The following is a 13803-nucleotide window of genomic DNA, read 5'->3' as shown; positions in this document are numbered from 1 at the left end:
TACAGATATTGTGTGATTTTTCTTTTGAGAAATACATGGTGTACAAACCACATGGTGTACAAACCACCAGTGACTGGCACAGTTTTCTTCTTCTTATACTTTCTAACATATAAAATACTTTTGAAGTGCAAAGGTGTACTAGAACAAATAAAATGTCTATAAAACACCTCACTGTCCAATGTATTTGCAGTGAGACAGTCACAATTCCTTAAATCCATCACCCATGGCCTCTGCCCTGCTGAGGAGCATCACAGTTCTGGGTCCATGGATAAATCACGAAAATCCACAGCATTTGCCACACACAAGCAGGCCCAGCCTGTGGGCAGATCAGTGAGACTAGATCCAATGGGCAGGGCCTTCACATTAGTGGCAACTAAGTGGCTTCAGATCGGCACGCCCAATCCATTATAGATACCTGCAGAAACGGCCTGCGGTTTTACCCCAGCATGGAAATCCAATCATGTGACCAGCTATTCACAAGTCACAGACAGCATGTTGATGAAATGAGACTACAGTGATCGATCCATGCAACAGATAACTTGTTCAAATACTCAGAATCAATAATAATGAGGACCACAAAGATGATTGCTGAGCCACAGTCAGGCACGTAGGAAAGATAATCACACTCTCACAACTAAATTTTCAGCCATAGCTTTTGCCAGTAAATGAGAACACACACACATTCACACAGTCACTCACACGCAACTCATGCACGCATGATCACCTTCTCCAGTCACTGCATCTACAGTTTCTGAGAATCAGATCCAAACATAACACTCCTTATGCCTCCCTGCCACTCACTGGCAGATGCTAGGGTAGTGGCAAGAAGTGATGACAGCACTGACTGAAAGCTGAGGGGAGCAGAGGAAGGGAAGAAGCAGTAGTAATGAGGGAGCAGGGAAGTGGCGGACGTACTCAGCTGCACTCAGCCAGCGACGATGAATGACACCTCAGTAAACAAACCATTTCAGTTACTGAGACAAAAACGAGATTTTTCCAGTACTTTTTTCAGATTCCCTGATATTTCCCTGATTTCCCTGGGGTGTTAGAAATTCCCTGATTTCCAGAACCTGTGGCAACCATGGTATTTATTCATTTCAGATTTTTGTCTCAGTTGAATACGAGCACTTTGGGGAAGAGTAAGTACTGCAGAACTGGAAAGAGAATGTAGAATTTCCTCACAGTGGTTTAGTCTTTTCCACAGTAATATTATATATACCATTCCAAATAATTTGTTTTTCAAATACTTTTAGTTTCAAAATTTTTATCAGGAGTCTGTGAAGTATGTGATTATTTTTTCCATATTCAAGAAGCATTGGCTCAAATAGTCCTACAGAACATTATTTTTGGCATTTAATTAAATAAATCTATCCAGTTGAAAAATAAATGTTCTTGTAATTTTAGTATGTACCATAGAGTATATCTTCATATTAATTACTAATATTTATACTGCTGCAACAGAATACCTGTGATGTAAACCTACGGCTCATTTAAAAAAAATAGGTTAGGTTCTTGACTAGTAAATACCTAGGATTTGCCTGTATTACACAAAAAACTAAATACATTTCATTAGAGGAGTTCATGTCTTTGGAAATTGATTGCTCAGATGTATTCACTGTTAGTTCTATGCACAACCCCATTTCAGTGTTGCTGAAGTAGCCCAAATTATAGAAAGTGTTTCCATTTTGCCCGAGGTTGTGATGCAGTTTCATAGAAAATAATTCATAACCTGCACAATCCACTTTCTTGCCATAATAACCAACAGAGGTAAAAAGGAAAACAGAAATAAGATTCAATTCTGCAATAATTTAAATATTTTATTTTCTACATCAAATGATGTAAAATAAAAAGTTAATTCCAACTTGAAATAATACTTCAATTAAAAATTGTGAAATTTTAGAAAATATACATCAGTTGTTGGTCCAGTGATACAAAACTGTTCTCACATTTCCAGATAAATGAATGTGAACAAATTTAAAAAAAAACAAAAAATGGTGATAGCATTCAAACAGAAAAACAGATGGTGGGAAACACATTGATGAAATAATTATTGCACAAAGAGGAACTGAAAATAATTCTTTTACAACACATTACTCCAAGTTGAAAACAAGTATCCTTTGGCATTAAATTAATTGTTTAATTACTAAGCATCTATAACAAGACACTTCAAAAGTTAAACCTGAGTAGAAATACTATGATCAAAGACTCAGTTACTGAGTCTTAGGTTATGGCATCAAAACAAATGATAAATAAATAAACAGCAGAATGGAATGGCAATATACATTAAAGTACACCAAATATACATATAATTTACACAATCTGTACAAATTTTACTTACAAAAACTGCTAGAGACAGAAGGGTTGGCAATAATGGTACCACTTCCAACACAGTAACATCCATTTATACAAACATTCTTTCTCACTCATATACACATCCACACATACACACATGAGACACAGAAACTGAAGTATGTACTACTTTTGAACTTTGGTTTGTAAAAACTTCCACTGGTGCATGTAAGTCTTCCTTAAAGACTCTCCATGCCCCTGGCAATACAGAAAAATTGTGACCTGCGTCAACTATAGTTCTTCCAGTTCATTATGGTCTTCATCCTGTGATACACCAGCAAGTCGCAGCCAGTTTACTCTGTTCTGTCGTACACCTTCCACCAAAGGTTCCAGTTTATCTGACAGGGCTGCAAAAGCCTGTAATTACAAAAGGAAGTCTCATATTGCAACTTACATTTCAAATATCTGTTAGTGTGTACAAAGAGGAGTTAGTAAAAAATAATCTCTCATTGTTAAAATATAGACACAAACAAGAATTTCCCACTGAAAAACTCCCACACATAAATACAAAGCATACACTGTTGCATAAGCAGTGGCAGAATCCTGTAGCTGAGTAGCTCCTTCATTTGCAATATTAATAATATGTAGTAGTTTGAATACCATGCACAAAGACTTTAAAAAATCTGCTTCCCTTTACAACCTATTCCCAGACATTCCAATTAAAATATTCCCATTAAAATATTATTGTAAGGAAAAATACAAAAAGCTTTTTGGTGTGTGATTAAGTCATGTCGTAAACTGTGTACATTATAATTCTTGTGAAGAACATTTGTTGTCAAACAATGGATCTTTTTAAAGCACAATACAGGCTTACACATAGAAGATTTTTACTAATGCCAACAACATCCTTAGAAATTGTTTGCAAGACTGCAGTAGTACAGCTTACAGCATGCCAAACAGATTATGAAATTTTAACCTTTTGAACTCCCCCTTGTTCAGAGATTAAGGGGGGAAAAGTCAACTTTTGATACAGTTTCAATAAAATTTCATCCAGAATTCAGATATTACAAATGCATGGAACCTAAAGACCATGTACAACAACATCTGGAGTTAAGTCCCCACAATGACATGGTGCTGAACAGAAAACAGTTGAAAAAATTACACCCAAGAGCCTTAGAGGTAAAACAACCATTTTTGCTGTCAAACGTTCTTCCAACACCCATCACTAGTCTTATTAAAACCAGTGAATTTATTATTATTTATTGGGTCACAATAATGTCCTATATGCATCTCCTTTACAGGTGATTCACACTTTCTTAAGATTCTCCCAATAAACAGAATTCTATCATTCATCCTCCTTTCTACAATCCTCACATGCTCGTTCCATTTCATATTGCATTGCAACATTGTGCCTAGATATTTAACTGATGTGACTGTCAAGCATCATGCTACTAACGCTCTATTTGAACATTATGGGCTCATTTTTTCCTACTCATCTGCACTAACTTATATTTTTCTACATTTAGAGCAAGCTGCTATTCATCACACCAATTAGAAATGTTGTCTAGGTCATCTTGTATCCTTCTACAGTCATTCAACTTCAGCACCTTCCTGTATACCACAGCATGACCAGCAAACAACCACAGACTGCTGCCCACCTCATCTACCAGCTCATTTACATATACAGAAAATAATAGTGGTCCTGTCACACTTCTTGGGGGCACTCCTGATGATACCATTTTCTCTGATGAACACTCACCATTGAGGACAACATATTGGCTTCTATTATTTAATAAATCTTCGAGCTACTCACATACGTGGGGATCTATTGTATATGCTTGTAGCTCCGTTAACAGTCTGCAGTGGCAAAAGGTGTCTGCCATCAGCGATGCTTTCTACGACCATACTGATTTGTGGACATAAGCGTCTCAGTCTCAAGAAACTCTATTACATTCAAAATGAGAATATGTTCAATAATTCTGCAGCAAACCAACATTAAAAATACTGGTCTGTAATTTTGTGGATCCATTTTTTTACCCTTCTTACACACAGGAGTCACCTGTGTTTTTTTTCCAGTTGCTTGGGACTTCACACTGGGTGAGAGATTTGCAGTTAATGCAAGCTAAGTAAGGAGCCAATGCCGTACAGTACTCTTTCTAAAACAAAACTAGGATTCCTTTTGGGCATGATGACTTATTTGTTTTGAACTCTTTCAGTTGTTTCTCTACACCAGGAGTGTTTATTATTATGTCCTCCATATTGGACTCTGTTTAATGATCAAACAGTGGTATGTTTGCACAATTCTCCTGTGTGAATGATTTCTTAAATGTGGAATTTAAAACTTTGTCTTTCACTTTACTATCTTCAACTTCCACATCGGACTAGTCAACAACAGACTGAATGGTAGCCTTAGACCAGTTTAGCTGTTTGACATAGGACCAGAATTTTCTTGGGTTCTCGGACAGATCTTTTGCTACTGTATTATGGTGGTAATAGCTGTATGTGTGGCACATAAATCTTTCTATAGATGCACAAATCTCTAATAACGTTTGCCTGTCATCATTTGCACCTTCTTTTTAAACCAAGAGTGCTACAGCCTTTGCTTCCTCAGCATTTTCTGAATTTCATTATTATAGCCTGGTGGGTCATTTCCAACCTTAATCCACTTACTAGGTACATAGTTCTTTAGACAACAATTTACAATCTGCATAAACTTTATCCATAATTCCTCAATGTCCATCTTATTGGAACTATGTGATGTCAGTTCACTGTCTAAATGAGATGCTAACAACTGCCTATCAGCAATTTCTAGCAGAAACTCTCTCCTAATGTTTTTATTAACTTTTGTGAATGCAGTTGCTATAACGACAGTGTGACCACTAATCCTTGTCTCTATACTGATGCTGTCGATAAGGTCTGGCCTGTTTATAGCTACAAGGTCTTAGGTATTTCCACTGCATGTGGGCTGCCAAACTAACAGGTGAAGACAGTTTTCAGAAAATGTGTTCAAACGTACTTGACAAGTCTGTATGTCTGTAGCCCCTCCCCCGCAATGAACCCATACTGTCTATATTTGGTAGGTTAAAAGTTATTTACAACTGGTATTGTGTGATCAGGATATTTAAGCACCACTGACCATAGACTTTCTTTGAATGATTGTAAAATGGTCACAATGGAATCAAGTGGGTGGTAAAAATACCTAACAACTAACTTCTACTCACCAAGTGCATGATTAGATTTTTTTATCTATCCAATTAAATTATTTTGTCAAAAATTGATTATTTTTGTTGTTATAACAATAAACTTCATTTCACCTAGTCCTATTATAGGTGACCAGGTAAATTCACTGTCAGACTCAACTTCAACCTCAATAGAGGCAATATTTTTGTCAACTGCATTTAACACTCCCCCTCATATGACATCTAATCTGTTTTTCCAATATAGGTTTCCTGACCCACTAAGTATAACAGAACTTACTACTGCAGTTCAGCCAGCTCTTGGATCCGAGAACAATCTAGCGCCCTTCTATTATCCATGATAAGTGAATAAAAATATTGCTGATCTCTTGCCATGCGTGCTACCTTGATGAAAGATTCTGAAAATGACTGCATTCTAGTACACAGTAAATTTCTTATGCAGTCAGTGAATTAATCAGAGGAATGATGAGCTCTGACTCAGCATGAGCCAATCTTTGCTGTACTTACAATCTTCTAGTTGTATGCCACAGAAAATTCACAGTTGAGGAAGTTAGACAACTACATGCAGCGTGTGGCAACAATGTTCACCTGCTACACCAAAGACCTGAACTTTAGTTTATGATGTGCAATATAGAGCTGCAAATTATTCGTAGTACTTATATATTTCAATCTACCTGTGCAGTAGTGACTGATCTGCCACAGAAATAAATGGCAGTCCTGTGTGTGAAATGCATTTGCGTGAGTGTGTGCAGGTGTGTGTCTATTGTTGACAAAGGCCTTAACGGCCAAAAGCTATAATTGTCAGTCTTTTTGTTGTGTCTATCTGTGACTCAGCATCTCCACTATATGATGAGTAGCAACTTTCCTTCTCGTAATATTGGTAGAGAAATAACTGAAATGTTAGAAAGGTGAAAGTGACACATCTTTCAAGGTAAGGAACAACACCAATGACAATGAAAGAAAACAGAGATCATAATTGCGAAGTAGAGGCACAATCCATGAAAACAAGGGAATATGCCAATAAATGATAGTGTTGATAACTGTCAGAGTAAAGAAGATGCGAGAACCAACAATAACCAATAAATCGAAGCTGAAACAAACTGGAACATTAAAATGCTCAATAAAATTAATTTAATGGACTGGTGATTGGGCATGATGATAAAAGTTATCAATTTCAATCCTCCATTCAGTTATTTTTTTGCATCAATATCAGAAGGCTTCCTTCTCTTCGCCACTGGATGTGTCATTGTATATTTGAGGTTGTCCAACCATTATAATATTAGGTACAAGGTGCTAGTTTCCAAGTGATAAGAAATGACTGAGACAATGACCTACTGGAATGAAGGATAGATGACTTAAGGAAACATACAGGAGCCACATGGATGTGTATAACTGATGACTCTAATTCTTGGAAAAGTCTATTAAAGGCCTTTACCCAGCTGTGGATGTCAAATGACTCACAATAATTATGTAGTCTGTTTCTTCCTTAATGGGTCCCCACTTCTTTCTAATTATCTTCCAGTGGAATATTCTCAGTTTGTCTCCCATCAATTTGAGTGTGCTCCATGTCTCTGATAAATCCAGAGTTACACAAGATAATTGTATAAACTTTATCTTTATTACAAAGGTTTCTTGATGTAAATATGTCCTTCAGACTGTAATAGCAGAATGATCCAGCTAGCATAATTTATGTCTTTCCTTACTTCCTTGATAACTTCATCACCTCCATCTTTGCTTTAGACCAACTTGGACTCAAATATAATTTTAGTGACAAAGCATTTAGCGCAGTGATCTAAAATGAAAATATTTGTGTGTAGGAATGATGCAATATATTCCTACATTCCTCACTTAACACCGCTTCATGAAACTCTGTTAAGTAGGCTTTCACAGGTTCGCTAAACACTGCCTTCAAGTGACTGCCAGTTACTGTTTTCCAGTGTTCCTTGATGCTTTCCCTTGAGACAAACAAACCTGAGGCAACAGATATTGTCATTCCCTGTCAGACCTATTTGGTATGGGTTCTGCACACTTGAGCATTATTCTGGAATGGATCATGTGTGTGTTGCATAAGCAATCTCCTTTGTAGACAGACTACATTTCCCCAGCACCAATAAATAAATGCTTTGCCTATGAATAAGGCTACATGATCATTCCATTTCATATCCCCACGAATTGTTACACCCTTGTATTGTACGTGTTGATAATTCTGAATCCTTTTACACATATATAAACATATTTATTATTTACAAATATGGAATTAATGGAAAATATTCCAAGTGACATTTTTTCACAAAACACAATTTCAGTGCTACTGTGTTCATGGTACTCTGCTGCATGTTCCTAACTTGGCCCAGCAGCAAACCACAGTGAAAGTCTTTCAAACATTAATTACTAGGTGGCAAATGGTCTTTGTGCCAAGCAGTGCTTCACCCTGGAGTTCCAAAATTTAAAAGATGTAAGAATTGGTTCTTGTTGACAGCAGTTCCACTGGTTAAAAACTTTTTAATATCCCTGCAGGTGCAGGATGTCAACAGCAGACACAAGGCACTACAGATAGCATCTGTCCTGTGCCACCAGAGGTATGACCACAGGGCCACGTGTGCTGGCCCAACAGCAGCATAGAGCAAAGCGAGTGACCACTGGCCAGTCTTATTTAGTACACAACATGAGCTCTGTTAGATCGCGCCTAGCTGCTATCCCTGCTTTAGACACTGACTTTCTAGCTTACGTTCTTTGTGTTTATACAGCACTCTGCTCACAACAACTTTAGCTTTGTTCCCTGATTACACATCTGTGCCAGGTGTGGTCATTTAGTGGTGATGGGTTCTTACCTTATTATGCTTATGGCAATGTTTTTGCCTCTGGTTTCAGTATTATGGACTTCAAGTTAATGGAACTTTGGCAGCAACAGCATAAAAGAGCAACAGTGTGTGGCTCAAGAACAACAGCATAAAGAGCAGCAGGCCACTATTCTACAGCTCATGTCCCAGCAGCAACAAACACATCACAAGTCAATGGCCATGGCTGCCATTCAGCTTGTCCAGCTGTTCACGGGCCCAGCCGTGTGTTTAATCCACAAGGAATATCAGCAGCTTGGTTCCCCTTTGCCGCACTGGACCCACCCATTATTTTACAAAAGCATTTGGAACAGTTGATTCATGGTATTCTGCACTGTCTCAACTAACTGGGTTATTATCCGTTGGGGGGGGGGGGGGGGGGGTGACATGTGCAGAACATCACTAGTATATTGAAATCCTTTTTCAAACAGCCATTGCCAATTGTAAAAGTGCAGTTTCTGTGTCCCCAGCATCAGCCACCTGGGGTGCATTCTTTATTCATACAGATATCATGTGTACACACAACCATGTCAACTCGATCATAAAGATGCCAGAGCCAACCAACTTTAAACAGTTCCAGTCATTTCTAGGAAAAATAACACATTACATCAACTTAATTCGCCAAGTTTCACAGACTGAACACCCTCTCAATCAGCTGTGCAGGTGTCAAATTAGTGTGGTCACCAACTATCAACAGGCTTTTCAGTGCCTTAAGGACAGTTTCAAGGCAGCCTCATATCTGATGCATTGCACACTCGGTCTGCTGTTGACACTGGCAATGCCCATACACCGCAGTACAACACTGCGGTAGCTTTGTCACAAGTTGTCAGATAGTTCAGAGCACGCAACTGCCTTTGCCTCCAAAACATTAAATGGTGCACAGCTCAACTATTCCCAGTTTGAGAAGGGGAATTCAGCAACCATTTATGGAGGCATGAAGTTTCATGTATATTTGTACAGCAGCTAATTTCACCTTTATTTCCTTGTTTGGGTATCATTCTATGCTCCCAAATAAGATGACACAGTATCTGCAGTGCTGGAAATTGTTTTTAAGTGGTTTCCATAACAAAATCCATTTTCACCCCTATTCCCCCCCCCCCCCCTCATGGAGGGGGGGGGGGAATACCACCTCCCTCTTTGCCCCAGTGTGGGATTTAATCTCCAGGAAACTGTTTGCTTTTCCCTGCATCAATAGGTCCCAACATCCTTCTATGAATCCCTGTTGATGGCAAATGAGGTCACTTCAGCATTTTCCTGTGATCCAGTGCTGCACAATATTTTGTCAGCAGGCCAGAAGGTTAGCTAGAGCACAATTATTTTGTACTGTACTATTGGCTAAACATCATGCAGGGCACCTTAATATTGATCACATAGGATTCTGACTACCGAGATGTCATTCCACCCCAACCCTATCCCTGCACCCTCTAACTCCTTCATGCACAAAAATGGAAGATGAGGCCTATGAAAGCATCCCAGGAGTTAAGTTTCTACACCTGGCATCAAAGCCTACATGCTATCTCAATCAAGCTTCCCCAGCTCAACATTTTTCGCTATCGCTCCTACCTAACCAATCTTGTAAGATGGTACATGTCAATTTTGCAGGTCCATTTCAGGGTACTATATGGTCACTGGTGGAAGATGCCCTCCCAAACTTTCCATTTGTCACACATGTCATTGACCAGCACCCCTGCTAACATTTATTTGTATTTTTGAGAGTATTTTTGCCATTAGGGGGCACCTTGCACCCTGGTGTCTGACAACATGCTCCAACTTACGTTGGCTCAGTTTAAAGCATTCTATTTCTGCAGTGGCATCAGCCATCTGGCCATTGCACCTTTACCCCTGCCTCCCGTGTGGCAGCTAAGTGGATAGTCAGCACTTCAAGACTCACATGGAGAAGGCCTTGAAGACGCCATCTACCGACAATGCCTTGCACAGCTTCCTCATGGTTTATCACTCCATCCCTATCAGTGGAGTCAGTCAGGCCAAAACCCTGCATGGGTGCAGGCATCACTCCATTTTAAGACCTCTTGTGTCCCACAAATGGCATATATCAGTAGCAGATCTGAGGCACTACTGTTAGTATCTATCTGGCACCATAAGAGACACAATTACAGGGTCATGTTGACTGATCCAGTACCAGCAAGAATCTGAGTGAGTGACTGCTGGCCAGTCCTGTTTAATACACCACATGAGCTATGTGAAACCTCACCTAGCTGCTATCTGGATATGAACTCTGCTTTGGTCATTAGCTTTTTCATTTACGTACTTGGTGTTCATAAAGTAGTCCACTCACAACAACCTTTGTTTGTTCCTTGATTACGTGTTCTTGCCAGGCACAGATACTTTTAATCTAACATTGTGTTTCTGCATTTGTGTTACCACAAATTAAATGCAGTACTTCATTATTAATGATACTTGGAACAAATACTTTCTTCCTGTTATTTTGGCAAAAACTGACATTTCTGAGATTGTGGCTCTGTACAAAACACAAATTAATTCTTGCAAAGAAGGCAACAACAACCAGCCACTTTTGATTATGGTATTTGTTTATAAAAATAGCGCTGTTACCAGTGTTCAACTGATAGGTTCATCTTCAGGTGGCTATTCATATTTCTGTTACATTTCTTGTTGGTTACATTAATTACTGAGAAAGAAAACAGCCAACAAATAATGTGAACAACAAAAAATGTAATACAAACATGAAAAACCATCTTATGATCAACACATCAATTTGAAAATGGTAATGACAGTATTTGTGTAAATAAATAGACTTATTAACAGTGACTGGTTGTTTTATTCTTTGCAAGAATCATCTTGCAAGAGCTTTCATATTGTCACTTAGAAGCAGTCAGTTACCTGATAAGGAACTTAGAACATTTTTAGTAAAGTTTCTAATTTTTCTCATTATTTTTTGTATTGATATGGTGCACGGCATAGATCTGTTGTATCAGAATATTTTCTCAATTTTTTGGGTACAAATTAGTTATCTAAAAACAGGGATAAAATGCCTCCTGACAAATGTCAGATATGGCACTTAGAAGGTTCTCCATCTCCACTCTTCAAATGTTCAGAAAGGTGAAGTTACTCTCATAAATGAGCTACACAACAAGGATATTTGAAAGGGAGATAATTCAGTCTGGACGACAGTTACGCATCAATGGTATGAACTTAGACATTATCTCTTACCTCATATATTGGAAGGCATATGGAATCTATAAATCCAACTTGCATTAGGGGCAACTGGTCTTCCTTTTCTCGGTTCATTAGATCCTGTAAGAAATGTGAAGCATTACCCTGGGTATAAAATAAGCAGCAAATTTAGAAAAAAGAACACTAACAGATAAGAGGTGTGGTCAAAAAGTAATGTGCATATTGTGATTTCACATATTGTACTAGTCCAATTAGTGTAATTTTGTCACTGCTGTGTTGGTAAACATGCCCGAAAATTATCTGTACATTGTTAGCCAAATTGGATATTTATTCAGACATTAGCTATCAGAAAGGTTACATGTATTTTTGTAGTATTGGTGTTTATTTATTTTGTATAAAAATGGATCAAGTATTAGAAGTGTTAGACACAGCTTTTGGTGAGCTTGCTATGGGTGAAAGAAGAGTTTATGAGTGGTGTAAGTGTTTTGAAGAAGGCCACAAAGACACTGAAAATGATGAGCGCCCTGGATGTCTCAGCATATCATCAACCAATGAAATCACGGAAAAAGTGAAAGAAATAATTATGAATGATTTCCAAATCACAGTCAGAGAAGTTGCTGATGAAGTTGGCATATCAAGTGGCCCATCATACAAAATTTCTGGAGAAGTTTTGGTTGTAAAGGATATGATACTAAAGTTTATTCTAAAATTGTTGAATTTTGAAAACAAACAGCAGTGAATGTAAGTTGGTCACGAGTCATTAGATGAAGTCAACAATAATGCAGAACTATTGAAATGTGCTGAAACAGGTGATAAAACAGGTGTTTCCTGATATAACATCGAAACCAAGGCTCAGTCATTTGAGGATAAACATCCTGGACTGCCAAGTAAAAAGAAACTCAACAAGTGCAGTCAAATGTGAAACATATACTCAATGCCTCCCTTGATTTTAACAGCATAATGTGCCATGCATTCTCGCCACAAGGAGTACTACTTACAAGTTTGCATGAAGCAATCATGGGGAAAGGGGGGAGAGGTGCTTGAATTCTTGGTATAAGAATTAATGACTTTTTCACCACAATAACACATTTGCTCACTTTGTTGTTTCTGAAGGTTTGGTCAAAAATAATATGCAATGCTCCGGTCTCCATACATGCAAGAAATGGCCCCATGTGACTTCGTGTGTTACCAAAACTAAAGAAACCATCAGAGGTTCCTCATTTTACAGGCACGAGTGAGATTGAAAAAGCATCACTGAAAGAGTTAGAAGCTATCCTAAAAGATCAAGTTCCAGAAATGTTTCTTGGCTACCTGAAATTTTAAGATAAAGTGTTTCACCAAAAATAATAAGTGTGGCCTGCGTTAACATTCCTTATTTAGTATGACAAATACTCTTACCTTTAAATCACACTATAACTGCAGATGAGATATATTTTTCATGAAATAAATAAGAAAAATTGTGGCAGACAAATTTACTTAAACATGAACAGAATATTTTTGTTTGAATTTATGACTAGAGGAAGACAGTATACTACTTAGCCCACTTTCATACACCAACAAAATAGTTGTGATGAGAATTTGATACAAAGCTTGTTTTCTAAAAGAGGTGTGCTCTGCCACACTCAGCTCGATCACTCAGTTGTCACTTAATTTGAAAATGAGGAAATAACGGTAGCCGATGAGCATTTGGCAGATAACGAAAAGATCGAGATATTAAAAGATATGGAATATCTGAATTAATATGCTCACACAGTATACAAAATAGTGTCAGTTATCCTAAAAGCTTAAAATTTTATTGAATATGATACCAAATTTTCTTTCAAAATTTTAAAAATAATACTCACAATAGGTGTGATGTTCAGTTCCTGACGTTCCATATCACCCTGTTCAAAGAATTCACTTGACACCAGTTCTGCCACCTAAAACAAAATACTCAACTGTCACACAGTACACCGGTTTACATAAGAACATAATGTTTTCAGACAGTTCACATTATGATTTTTGATAACATATTTGGAAGAAACAGTGATCTAAATCCAAGTGTAATACACACTCAATCTTGATTGCAAGCTAGGGATATTTTATTAATGGTGACAAGTTTCAATCTATACAGATTACTTTCAGACCATAAGGCACCCCTGAAATGTTAATATAAATTTTCATTGAGGGAAATCAAAAACTGAAACACATTAACAGTATTCACAAAATAATATAAATGACAACAAAACAAAGAACATTTATATCCAACAGTGATCTGCAGAGGCAATGAGCGGAACTAAACTATATGTCAGGAAACACCATAGTTAACTGCTAAATAGCACAAAGCA

General features: G+C 37.7%; 1 protein-coding gene across 3 annotated transcripts in view; it reads right to left on the bottom strand.

The window, feature by feature from the left end:
• Positions 1 to 1796: 1796 nt before the first annotated feature.
• Positions 1797 to 13803, bottom strand: part of LOC126237277 (dual 3',5'-cyclic-AMP and -GMP phosphodiesterase 11-like) — a 359136-nt gene continuing 347129 nt past the window's right edge. For all 3 annotated transcript variants that reach the window (XM_049947210.1, XM_049947211.1, XM_049947212.1), the window contains 3 exons: positions 13321 to 13395; positions 11513 to 11596; positions 1797 to 2706 (listed from right to left, as the gene is read on the bottom strand). In XM_049947210.1, the coding sequence (XP_049803167.1) occupies positions 2581 to 2706; positions 11513 to 11596; positions 13321 to 13395 (285 nt within the window). In that variant the 3' untranslated portion in view covers positions 1797 to 2580. The remainder of the gene's footprint in view (positions 2707 to 11512; positions 11597 to 13320; positions 13396 to 13803) is intronic.

This window comes from Schistocerca nitens, chromosome 2 (genome assembly GCF_023898315.1).
Source record: "Schistocerca nitens isolate TAMUIC-IGC-003100 chromosome 2, iqSchNite1.1, whole genome shotgun sequence".
NCBI classification, from domain to species: domain Eukaryota; kingdom Metazoa; phylum Arthropoda; class Insecta; order Orthoptera; family Acrididae; genus Schistocerca; species Schistocerca nitens.
This window is presented reverse-complemented; position numbering and strand designations above follow the sequence as displayed.